At 48.5% G+C, this 13,091-nt stretch overlaps 1 protein-coding gene across 2 annotated transcripts in view; it reads left to right on the top strand.

Annotated features, from left to right (window-relative positions):
* Positions 1–677: 677 nt before the first annotated feature.
* BSN (bassoon presynaptic cytomatrix protein) overlaps positions 678–13,091 on the top strand; it is a 94,749-nt gene continuing 82,335 nt past the window's right edge. For both annotated transcript variants that reach the window (XR_006606705.1, XM_045079715.1), the window contains exon 1: positions 678–1,006. Coding sequence is in view for 1 of the 2 variants with exons in the window: in XM_045079715.1 (XP_044935650.1) it covers positions 777–1,006 (230 nt within the window). In the remaining variant the exon portion in view is untranslated. The remainder of the gene's footprint in view (positions 1,007–13,091) is intronic.

Below are 13,091 nucleotides of genomic sequence, written 5' to 3'. Positions count from 1 at the left end.
GACACAACCTCCACCTTTCCCAGAGACACTTCCTGAGACTCCTGTCCCGTGGGACCAGGCCCTCAGCTTGAATCCCAGATGGTTCCCATGGCCATCTGGATAAACTCTCCACCCCAGCTGGCCTTCGAGACCCTCACAAACTGGCCCCATCACTGAGAATCCTGTCTCTGGCCCTCTATGACCTTGCACCATTGAACAGCCTCGTTCACTTGCTTTTCCAACTCCTAAATATTCTTTGAGGCCACCCTCGTGGCCTCTCTCTGAGGACTGTCCCCACGAAACCTGCTGGCTGGGGCACCGAGGTTTCCCCAACGACAGGCCCTATTCTGAAGTTTCCCGGGACAGGAAGCGCCACTGACACCAGGGCAGGGCAAGGCACGACCCCCCAGGGTCCTTTGTTGTGGCCGGAGCCCCCCCCCCATCCTTGTTCAGTGGGACGCTACCGCCAACTCCCGCTAGACTCCAGGTAGCACAAGCTCCGGCGTCGTCCTCGAAGGGCGCATGCGTCGGCGCCGGCGGCTGTTTCCCAGCGACCCCGCCACTGGCTTGTGGACACCGGTCTTCACTGCCTGGCTGAATCGCGCGCGCGCGCCGGGGGAGGGGGGGGCGTGTGCAGGGAAGGCGCGCGCGAGTAGCGCATGCGCATGCGCAGCGGCAAGCGGCGGCGCGAGCCGGGCTGGGAGATGGCGGCGGCGGCGGCGCCAAGCGTGTGAGCAGCAGCCCGGGAGCCGCCGGCCCGGGCCCAGCACGACCCCGACCCCGCCCGCCCGCCAGCCATGGGCAACGAGGCCAGCCTGGAGGGCGGCGCTGGCGACGGGCCACTGCCGCCCGGAGGCACCGGACCTGGCCCGGGCCCCGGCGCAGGGAAGCCGCCTTCAGCACCTGCCGGCGGCGGACAGCTCCCCGCCGCAGGCGCGGCGAGGGCGACAGCGGGACCACCCGGCCCAGGTCCCGGCCCTGGCCCTGGCCCCGGCCCGGGTCCTGGCCCTGGTCCCGGTCCCGGCAGGTAAGCGCGCGTCGCGGCACCTGGGGTGGGGGTGGGGGGAGCTGCAGCTTGAGGTCTGGGCCCGCGACCCCGCGACGTATTCTGGACAGCGAGGTCAGACGTCCGGCCACACTTTGAACCCGGCCCGATTGGCGGGAGCCGGGTGGTCTCGGAGCGGCCCTCTTTCAAGTCGCCCTGCCTTGCTAAGGCAGGATGGTGAGTGAGCGGCAGGGTCAGGGCCTGCAGACCGTGACTCCGTCACGAACCCCAAATTTGCTAACCCCCCAACGCTGTGCTCAGGAGGGGCTTATGTAACCTCAGCCTAGTCCCTCCGCACTGGGGAGCAGTGGGATGGAAAACGTCCTCCCTGTCTGCTGGTGTCTGCATGTGTCCATTGTGTTGGGCCAAGGAAAGAGCACAATGGGAGTGGCTGTCAGGGAAGATAAGTGTCACTGCGAGGAACAGAGTGATATGGAAATAGTTGAACCATGAACTTGGTCATGCGCTTTCCTCAGGCGTTTAGTGACTATAATCATCTTTGGAGGAAGGGAAAATGCCACTGGGCACCAAAAAGTACTTATTTAGGCTCAAAATATGAACAGGGTCATGTGCTTTCATCAAGGTTTAGTGAAACACTCCGGGATGAGGCCAAATGCTATTGAAGCATCTATCACCAGATATGTTCCCATTGCCTAATGATTTAAATTACCACCTCAAACCAGGGAAAAACTGAAACCCACATAGGATGCTCTTAACAGAACATATCTGATCAAATACTGTTAAACCAGCTTGCTTAAAATGTATGCCAACTGAGGTCCGACAAAAACACTGAAGTGGTTGTGAATGCAGTGGGAGGGAATGCCAATATATGATAGATTAGTAGACTGAAAACTCAGGAAAGCTACCAAGAGACAACAGGATAAAATGGAAGGCATTATCTTTACACCAAATGGGCCTAGGGAGTAGCAAAACCCCAGGCGGGGAGGTTGGGGGAGGGGGCACTTCTGGTTCCATGTGAGTCTGCTGATCATGTTGCCTTAGCTCTTGTGTGTTCCCACACAGAAATTGTGCGGGAGCATGATTTTTGATTCTTCAGCTGTCCAACTGTGCCTCTCATGTGTTTATTTTCTCAGAAGTCATTTCTTAGACAAGTAACAGTAATCAAGGGCTCTTAATAGCCTGAAACCGGACGCAGACAGGCCAGCCTGTGAGCACACCCTCAAAAGGGAGACTCTGCCCATTTTACATTAGCTATTAAAATAATGCAGTTGGTTAGCATACGGTTCTTAGCACTGCAAATACTGTCCATTTTGCTGCGTGTTGAGCTGCTGTTTGAATTTTAGCTTGAGGGAGCCTCACCCAGGCTTTAGAGGTTTCTCTCCAAGGGAAAGCGTTTACAGCTGCATGGAAAAACACCCTGTTATTGGTAGTTCTCTATATGGGGAATTTGACATTTATCTTCTGGTAACCAAACAGGCTGCTCTGCTTATAGTTTATCTGATGTCACAGAGCCAAGCATATGAAAATCTGGAAAGATTTGGGCAGCTCAGAGGGGCAAGAAGGAGACTGGTGTCTACTACTGATATTCCTTTGCAGGGTTTCATTTATCCCCCAACTATGCATTCTGTCACAGGGCAGACCCATGAACTACTGTGGGTTGAGGAGCCATGGGGTTCCTGTTGGAGTTAGTAGTCCCATAAGTTGCTCCTTGCTGTGAGCAAGGCTCACCCATGGGCCGGTGGTGCTAAGGCCCTGTGGCTGTCAAGCTCAGGACTAGGGGCCCTCAGGAGATGGGATTTACTGCTTCAGTTGATATTCAGCTTGAGAGTCCCTCACAGGAGCAGCACCTCCATGATGTATCTTTCCTTCAGCATTAGAATGGCTTCTGCTTTTCACCAGAGCATCTCAGATACCTGATGCCAAGTTTAGCATGTTCTGCTCAGAGAGGCTACTGAACAGATTGGCCCACTGATGGAGAAAAAGCCCCATGGCATGTGATTCTGGGCATTCGGGAAAGAGCAGTGGTGTAGTTTTCAAACAGGCTTGCAAGCTTGGAGGCAGTTGGAAGCCTCACTGGGGTAGGTGGAGGGTCAGGTAAGGGCGAGATCATTTTACTAACCCCGGAGGGGAGTGGAACTGAGGTTCTGGGGGGAGTCGATTCCTGGATCTTTCCTATTGCCATCTTACCCCTTGGTACCACAGAATTTGTCTTTTCATCCTCATATGAGCTCACTTGGTTCTTTGAGGGGGTGGCTTCTCCATGTATGACTGAATCCCGTAAGCAGGGTACCACCACACCCATGGTGCTGCCTCTTACCCCTTTTGGATGATATGGCACTTGGGGCATTAGAGAGTCCCTCAAGGCAGGGCTCTCTGCTTCTGATCTCAGGGTAGCATGTACTATTCTATAAGTTGTGCCTTTCTCAAGAAGTGCCATATCAGAGATGGCTCTACTGTCCAAGCTGTGTGCCCTGGTGTGGGCTGCATCCTCCTAGAGGAAAGGGAACCTTTCATTCATTCATTTACTCATTCACTTATTTTTATGCCTGATGTACAGTGAAGTGTTCAAGTTGATGGGATTTAACCTATATACATTCCCATGACACATCACCAGCTCAAGATGACACTTTATCAGTAGCCCAGAAAGCACCTTTTAAAAAAATTGCACTAGGAAGTCACATAAACCAGTGACAACCTGTCTAATCTAGACCAGCCCTGTGGACTTGGAAGGTTCTGACATTTGCAAATTGGTCTTCAGTCAATTAGCCAAGGTTTTTTGACCAGTATCAAGAGCAAGCACTGTGCTGGGCTCTGTGGAGGCTCTGGAAGGGTGGACAGTGCTCCCCTGTCCTCTGGTACCTCACAGTCTGCTTGGTGAGACAGCCCTCAAAGAGCAAAATCATGGAATTTGGCTGGGCAGCTCTGTGTCTGAGCAGCTCAGACAGAGACGTGCCAGCTAGACAGTGCTTATGGAATGGTTGTCAAGTGAGAAGAGTGGAGAGGCAAAGCCAGGGTTCCAAAGGAGAAACCCAAGGCATGCTGGAAAAATGGTAGGGATATGAGAGGTGGAGAGGGAGAAATAGCATGAGGAATGTTGGTCTACATAGGCAGGGGCGGCAAGCAGAAAATGGGGCCAAGTGCAGGCCAAGACGAGAGCTGGGGCAGACCAGGGGAGGTGCCTTTCCCTCATAACTCAACAGAATCCCTGATCACCTCGAGGTTGCCTCTCACTCACTTCCAGCTCGTTTGCCATGGAGACATCTTTAGCCAATGGCAGCGGGCACACACAGCCTGGTCGTGTGCTGGAAGGCGGGTTGAGGCTGCTCTGCAAGCTACTGTCCGAGTTCCTTTCTCAAAATGGGTTTGTCTTAATTCCATCCCAATAAGAAAACAAAACTAAAAATAAATGGATTTGGGGCACCTGCGTGGCTCAGTCTTTAAGTGTCTGCCTTCTGCTCAGGTCATAATCCCAGGGTCCTGGGATCGAGCCCCATATTGGGCTCCCTGCTCAGCGGGAGGCCTCCTTCTCCTTCTCCCACTGCCCCTGCTTGTGTTCCCTCTCTCACTGTCTCTCTCTCTCTCTCGTTCTGTCAAATAAATAAATTTAAAAAATAATAAATGGGTTTGGCTGGTATACTATATCTGGTTTGGGATTAGCCAGACTTGTTATACTGTATCAGCTAACAGTTAGGCTCTAGAAAAATCTGGGCCTCATGTGTAAGGATGAAATTAAAGGATATAATTGCCAGGTTTAGAAATAACGGCCTTTTATCATTCAAAGATCCTGTCGGGTGCCAGGAGCTGGATTCGCATGGAGGGCGTGATGCAGGGATTGTACTAAAGTGACCTAACATCTGAATGGTGCTGATGTCAAAATTTCACCTGAAGGGGCAGCCATTTCTCATCTTTTGCCAGGGAGAAAGGGGCAGCTTTGAAAATAGAGTTTTTTCCAGCATTGGTAAGATAAATTGCTGCTGATCAAAAAAAAAAAAAAAAAAAGAAAAGAAAAAGTTATGATGATGGTGGGGAAGAATGTTCTCCTTCTCCTCCTCCTCCTCCTTCTCCTTTTATTTTTTTAACTTTTTATTATGAAAAATTTCATATCTACATAGAAGTTGAAAGAATAAGCCAATGAAGTCCCATGTTCTCACTGCCCAGCCAGTTATCACCAACTCATCGCTGAACAAGTTTGTCTGTCTTCCTCGCCTGCCCTCCCATGGAGGCCACTTGCAGACATCTCCACATTTCATCATCCATATTTCAGTGTGTATTTCTTTTTTGTTTTTTTAAAAGATTTTATTTATTTATTTGACAGAGAGAGAGAGAGCAAGAGATCACAAGTAGGCAGAGGGGCAGGCAGAAAGAGGAGGAAGCAGGCTCCCTGCTGAGCAGAAAGCCGGATGCGGGGCTTGATCCCAGGGCCCTGGGACCATGACCTGAGCCAAAGGCAGAGGCTTTAACCCACTGAGCCACCCAGGCGCCCCTCATTGTGTATTTCTAAGGCACAAGGACTTTGTATGAACATTACCACAGCACCACGATCACACTCAAACAGGTTAACAAATCCTTCTTCTTTTTTTTTATTTTAATTTTTTAAAAAGTAATCTCTATGCTGAACATGGGGCTTGAACTCCCATCCCTAAGACCAAAAGTTGCATACTCTGCTGACCAAGCAGGTAGACATCCTGATAATAATCCCTTCTTCATTTCAGCAAATACCAGCCAGGGTTCAGGTTTTCTGTTTATCTTATGAATTTATTTTTACAGTCGACTTGTTTGAATTGTGATCTAAACAGGGCCCACACATTGCATTTGTTGGGTATATTTCTTGAGTTTCTTTAAATCTCTAGGTTCCATCCCCCTTTTTTCCACCTTGCAATATATGATTGGAGGACTGTGTCATCTGTCCTGTGTTTCTCACATTCTGGATTATGTTGTTTGTGTCTCTGTGGTGTCATTTAAGATGTTCTTCTGTCCTATATTTTTCCTTCAAGCTGGAACTTGTATCTAGAAGCCATTGAGATTCTAATTTCTTTTTTTTTTTTTTTTTTTTTTTTTTTTTAAATATTTTATTTATTTGACAGAGAGAGATCACAAGTAAGCAGAGAGGAAGGCAGAGAGAGAGAGGAGGAAGCAGGCTCCCTGCTGAGTAGAGAGCCCGATGCGGGACTCGATCCCAGGACCCCGGGATCATGACCTGAGCCGAAGGCAGCGGCTTATCCCACTGAGCCACCCAGGTGCCCCTTGAGATTCTAATTTCATTCTTTTGGTCAAGAAATTCTAGGTTTTGGGGCTCCCTGATGGCTCAGTAGGTTAAAGCCTCTGCCTTTGGTCTCAGGGTCCTGGGATCGAGCCCTGCATTGGGCTCCCTGCTCAGCGGGGAGCCTGCTTCCCCCTCCCCCTCTGCCTGCCTCTCTGCTTACTTGTGATCTCTCTGTCTCTCTCAAATAAATAAATAAATAATCTTTTGTTTTAAAAAATAAGATTTTTATTTATTTATTTGACAGACAGAGATCAGACGTAGGCAGAGATGCAGGCAGAGAGAGAGAGGAAGGGAAGCAGGCTCCCCGCTGAGCAGAGAGTCCGACGTGTGGGCTCTATCCCAGGACCCTGAGATCATGACCTGAGCCAAAGGCAGAGGCTTAATCCACTGAGCCACCCAGGTGCCCCAATAAGTAAAACATCTTAAAAAAAAAAAATCCTAGCTTTTTAAAAGAGTTTCTCAAGGGCTTTGGCCATGAAGGGGCTAGGAGTTCACTGAAAGTAAAGTCAGACTTTGGACTAGTTTGGAAGCCAAATAATGATGCAGTGGGACACTTTTCTATTCTTTTTTTTCTAAGGTTCTTCCTCTGAGTAGGTTTGGTTCTGGGTTTAAGAGGGCAAAGCTTTCAGAGACCTTGGGTCATGCCTTTTCACCCAGCTTTGGGGAACCCTCCCTGTTTATGTGAGTAGAAGGTGCTAGGAGATAGGTTTGGGACTTCAGTAAATCCACTCTCTCCTCAAAGGTCCTGCCCTTTCTTTGTGTTAGTGATAAAAGTGGGGAGAGACAGACCCTGTGGGCTCCTTGAGGGGAAATCTGTTTCTGGATATTGTGGCCCATGGGCAAGAGTTGGGATTGACTGGGTAGGTAGGTTGGCAAAGATGTCACAACAGTTCTAGCCACTCTCACTGGATGTCTGCTTCACCATGGACACTCTGCTCAGTGTTTTTACACATGCTTGTTCCTCTCTCCCCCTGTCTGGCCAGGCTGCTCTTACAGGCCCTGTCTGCCTGGGTCTTCCTCATCCTTCCTACCTGGAGACTCATTGTTTACAATGGTGACACGGTGGCTGAGACCTGCCTGCCTATAGCAAGGGCCATGTATTTCTTTAGGACTTGAGGCCCTTCTGGTGAGCTGGGACTTGGTAGACAATCAAGCCACGTGGGGTCTCCTTCCTGGGCCTCTCAGTTGGTGCCAGGGCCATGTCCTGCTGGCATTGGTGCTGCATTGGTAAGACTCACTCAAACTCCTTTCCTGCCTCGAGGGTCCCCTCCTTCTCCATTCCCCAGCATGGTGGTGGAAGCTAGTCATAGCCGGGGAGTGAGTTGGGACCATGGCCTCTGGGACCTGGGGCAGGGGAGATGGAATTCTTTTATCCCAGTCCCTGCAGTTCCTTCCTGCAGATGGGGCTTTGGTGGGTGTCTGTTGCCCCCTGGGATCCCCCTGGGATTCTCTTATACATTAGGTTCTGGTTAGCGGTGCCTGTGAGATGGAACCAGAAAGCATGCTCCCTGACTCATCTGCGCTGTACCCTCAGTCCCAGGCTGGTCACAGCACTACTCTGATCTCTCCATCTGTTCTTTGCTCTTATGGGTATCTAGACTTCTTAAGAGAGCCTTGTTCTAGAAGAGACCACTTAGATGGTACACCCACATCTTTCTTTTTTTATTTTTTTAAGATTTTTAAAAAAATATTTTTATTTGTTTGACAGAGAGAGACAGAGAGAGGAGGAACACAAGCAGGGAGAGTGGGAGTGGGAGAAGCAGTCCTCCCCCACAGAGCAGGGAGCCCGATGTGGGGCTCAATCCCAAGACCTTGGGACCATGTCTTGAGCTGAAGGCAAATACCTAATTACTGAGCCACCCAGGCGCCCCACCCCTGTCACATGGAAGTGTATTGGGAGCCTCTAAGGAACTCTAGCTCACCCTGGGATAAATCCAAAACCTTTTGGGTTGGACTGGCTGCCGCTGAAGTGTGTGGGGTTGCTATTAGGGCCCAAGATGAAGATTTTCCCTGAGAGGAAGTGAAAGTGTTAGCTTCTGGGACTTGGCCCCAACCACTGAGGAGATCAAAAGGCCTAAATAGCAGCTCACGGAAGGATCACCCCGTCTGGGACTTCCCCAGACCCAGAGTTGCTCTCTAGTGCCATTGCCTTGGGGAGGGAGCTGTTCATTCCCAGGATGCTAGAAGAATCAGTAAGGCATTTGGGTGCTTTGGAGGAAAAGGGGGTAAGGAAATTTCCTGATAGTCACACCTATACTTTCCATGTATTTGTGGATGCAGGTAGGTTATAAGGGTTGCTTGCCCTCTTTGTATACAGGAGTGGTTGTAAGGAATTTCTACAATTAAGCTCTACTTAGCAATAGAAGGATTTTATTTATTTATTTAAGATTTTATTTATTTGACAGAGAAAGACACAGTGAGAAAGGGAACACAAGTTCGGGGAGTGGGAGAGGGAGAAGCAGGCCTCCCACCTAGTAGGGAGTCTGGTGTGGGGCTCAATCCTAGGATCCTGGGATCATGACTGGAGCCGAAGGCAGGCGCTTAATGACTGAGCCACCCAGGTGCCCCACAATAGGAGGATTTTATTTTATTTTTTTTAAAGATTTTATTTACTTATTTGTGTATTTGACAGAGAGAGAGAGAGAGAGATCACAATTAGGCAGAGAGGCAGGCAAAGAGAGAGGGGGACGCAGGCTTCCTGCTGAGCAGAGAGCCCGATGTGGGGCTGATGTAGGGCTCGATCCCAGGACCCTGAGATCATGACCTATGCCAAACGCAGCGGCTTAACCCACTGAGCCACCCAGGTGCCCCCAATAGGATTTTAAAGTGAAATTTTATCCATGCATTCAGGAAACCCTCTACTGAACACCTACTAGATGCCTATCCCTGGGCGAGATATAAGGAACAAAGGAAGGAGCACAAAACGGGCTGTGCCCTAAAGGAGCTCCCAGTCTGGTAGGAGCAAAAGAGACACTTGTTTAGATTTTTACCCTCAACTTCCCTGAAAGGAAAGTTTGCTCCTGCTTTTTCTTTATCTGCTTTTTCCCCCCAGAGTTAAGATAAATGAGAGCGTGATTAAAAGGGGTTGTCTTATTTCATACTCTGAGATAGTAGAATATATATTTGTATGGTGTTTTGCAGCTTACAAAACACATTCACAACATTAACTTATTCTGTTGGGAACTCCAAAGGCCTAATATGAGAGATTTAGAAGAACAGCCAGCTAGCTGACTTTAGCAAACTGAAATGCCATACACTGAGCACAGCTGGAGAACCGCGTCACTTCCTTGCCTCCTGCTCCGAGAAGATGGAAAATTTAGCACTAGGATGGGGAGGGCTTTGAGGACGAGAAAAGGATCAGGAAGTAGGACATCTGAACAGAGGACAGCATAGGGTGGGGTGGGGAATGAAGAGTACTGGAAGCCTCCCGGGCGGGGGTCAGAAACTCGGGTTTAATCAACCCTGACATTGCCGCAAGCTGGCTGTATGTGTAGTAGGTCCTCACTGCTTTCCATCTATAAAAGGACAGTTTTAACTAAGATGGTCTCCCAGGTCCCCTCCATCTCTGACAGTTTTTTTGGTTAGATGAGTAAGAAGGAAGGGTGATGCTTTCCGCTATTCCTCGGCCCCTACTGAGGAGAGAAAATAGATATGTCATGAAGACTTTAGGTTCATTAGAAGAGCTTTAAATAAAGAGGACTGCTCTTCCTCCAAGCCCCAGAGGTCTTTTGGAGTGGACAAGATGACCTCACGATCAAGCCCAGAACTGGAAGAGGGACTGGATGGCCCCTTGCCTCTCAGTTGCTCCTGGCAAAGCGGGGGCTCTTAAAAGCTGCTGGCGTCCTTCTACTAGTTGGCTGGCCAGCCAGCCAGGCTCCTACTTGTGCCTGCGGAGACTGCCTCTGGCTCCCTCTTTCCAGCTGGACATGGTGGCCTATCTACCAAGCGTTGTTATACCTGCAACCCCCACGCGCTCAGGCCCCTGCTCTGCCTCCTCTTGGTGGGTGCTTGTGCAGAGTCCTTCACTTGTAGAGTGAGGAGATGGATGTGGGGCTCTCTGCAGTTTTTTCTGCAGCTTGTGGGCACTAAGGGCTTGGGGCAGGTCACCAGTGTCAAGGTCTGGCCTGTGAGGCCTCTTGCTTTGGGAAGATGGTTTAGCTTCAGTGGGTGATCTGTTTGCTCTGTCCTCCTTTTATTTTGAGAATCTCAGCCAACTCCTAACAGATGCCAAGACATCTGCTTCTGTATTGTCTGAAGGAGGAGCTCTGCCTTGGGGTGAATACCCACTGGTCCGTGGCCTTTGGTCCCTCCCCGGCAGATGACTCCACCACTGGAAAGTTCTTTCTTTCTGTTTGTTTGAAATTGGCTTCCTTGCACCTCCTCTCTTGGCCTGGCTCTGCCCTCTGGCTCACAGGCTTAGTAGCAGTTCATGACGCTCTTACCTCCCCAACCATGGGGTTCTTCCCTAGACTTGACTTCTCCAGGTCCTGTGGCTGGAATGTGACTCTGGGGCCCTTGGCAACCTGGGCTGTTTGGTCCAAGGCTCTCAATATCCTGAGGACAGGGAGGTTCAGAGAACAGGATCCAGGGCTCAGTATATCACATGAACTATGAGTGACATGATCTGGAGGATGAATGGCCTTCACTCATCAGCCTGAGAAGCCCATCCGACACCTCCCTCTGTCCCTGCACCCCACACTTGTCCAGTCTCAGTCTGGGCATCTCAGCACGAAGGCTGGATTCCCTCCATCCTGGGCTTGTGCGATCTGAGTGTGAATATGAGGCCCTACACGGGTCCCTGCCATGTCTTCTTTCATTGTACCTGGAGATCCCTTCTAACCCAGTGAGACCCTTTGGATCCTGACTCTGTCTCCTGACATAGGGATAATACTTAAGATAGTGTACTTGTTTCCGAAATCACGCTGGGAGAACTCCCCTTCTTATGGCTCTGGGAGCCCACTTTCTAGACCCTTGTATCTCACTTTGATGGTCCGTGTTGAGCCCTCGAGACCAAAGCCTTGCCAGCTCTGGGTAGAGGGGGTTTCGGCTGAAGAGGGCGGTAGAGCCAGCTGGCACTGGAGAGGCAATCAGCCCTCGCACCTGTGGGAGCCTCTGCAGAGGACACTCCTTCGCAGGCCTGTTCTTCCCTGGTCAGCCAGGGCGTTCTGGCCTGTTTTTGGGATACACTGACCTTAGACGCTGTAGGGAGGATGTCCTCAGGAGCAGTGAACACTCTGCAGATGAAAATCTCAAACACACATAAAAGGAGAAAAGATGGCACGAGGAACCCCCTCCTGTGGACCCATCACCCAGCTTCAATAATGATCCGTGTTCTGCCATCTTGTTTCATCTATATTCCTCCAACTTTTTTTTTTTTTTTTGGCCCAGAGTATTTTCAGTCAAAATCCAAATGTATCATTTCACCCATACTTTAGGATGTAACTCTAGTAGTTAAAAGCTGTTTTTATTTTAATCCAATGACATTATCACAGCTAACAAAAGTTAACTATAATTTTTTAATATGACTTAATACCCAACCCATGTTCAATTTGACTTGATTATCTCTAAAAATGATTTTTTAAGGTTGTTTTGTTCAAATCAGGATCCAAACAAACATTGCATACATGTAGAATTTTATATGTGTGTGTATATATATATGTGTGTGTATATTTGTTTCAAAATAATAATATAGATATTTTTACTAACAATAGTACTAACGAATGTAATTTAAGATCTTGTAGTTTCTTTTGTCCTTAGTTTATCTCCTTCCAGGATGTCTGGTTCACGTTCTATGTTTTATTACTTTTTCTTTTTTTTAATTTAAATTCAATTAATTGACATATAATATATTATTAGTTTTGGAGGTAGAGGTCAGTGATTCATCAGTCTTATATCATACCCAGTGCTCAGTACATCACGTGCCCTCCCTTAATGTCCATCACCCAGTTACCCCATCTCCCCAACCCCCTCCCCTCCAGCAACCCTCAGTTTGTTTCCTGTGATTAAGAGTCTCTTATGCTTTGTCTTCCTCTCTGATTTCATCTTGGTTTTTTTTCTCTCTTCCCCTATGATTCTCTGTTTTGTTTCTTAAATTCTGCAAATGAGTGAAATCATATGATAATTGTCTTTCTCTGACTGACTTATTTCGCTTAGCATAATACTCTTTAGCTCCATCCATGTTGTTGCAAATGGCAAGATTTCATTCTTTTTGATGGCTGAGTAGTGTTCCATTGAAGATACATATATAAATATATAAAATATGCATATAATATGTATCTCATGTATATATATGTATATAGCTAATTTTCTTTATATCCATTCATCTGTTGGTGGGCACATGTTCTGTGTTTTAGAGTTATTAGAAATGATTCTTCTCAGGGTGCCTGGGTGGCTCTGTTGGTTAAGCATCTGCCTTCAACTCAGGTCATGATCTCAGGACCCTGGAACTGAGTCCCGCATCAGGCTCCCTGTTCAGGGAGAGTCTGCTTCTCCATCTCCCTCTCACCCTCCCCTTGCTTGTGCTCTTGCTCTCTCTCTCTTTCTCAAAAAAATAATAAAATATTTAAATAATGTTTAAAAAAAAAAAGAAATGATTCTTCTCAGTGAGGTTCTGCCATGAAGAAGATATACAATCAAGCTCTTTCTTTCTAGTTCGTGTTGTTTGTAAGGATTGCTTCCTGATCACTTCTCTGTTACGACGATCTACTGCACAGTAAATCAGCCCAGACTCGGTGGCTTCAAATAGCAATTTTTTATTCTCACTCACGCATCAGCATTCTGGCTGGAATTCTCCAATCTGGGCCAGGCTCTGGGCTCCAGGCTCCAGTTGAGTCCAGGTCTGCT

This window comes from Mustela putorius, unplaced genomic scaffold (assembly GCF_011764305.1).
Source record: "Mustela putorius furo isolate JIRA1106 unplaced genomic scaffold, ASM1176430v1.1 tig00000095_pilon_pilon_pilon, whole genome shotgun sequence".
Lineage (NCBI taxonomy): Eukaryota > Metazoa > Chordata > Mammalia > Carnivora > Mustelidae > Mustela > Mustela putorius.
This window is presented reverse-complemented; position numbering and strand designations above follow the sequence as displayed.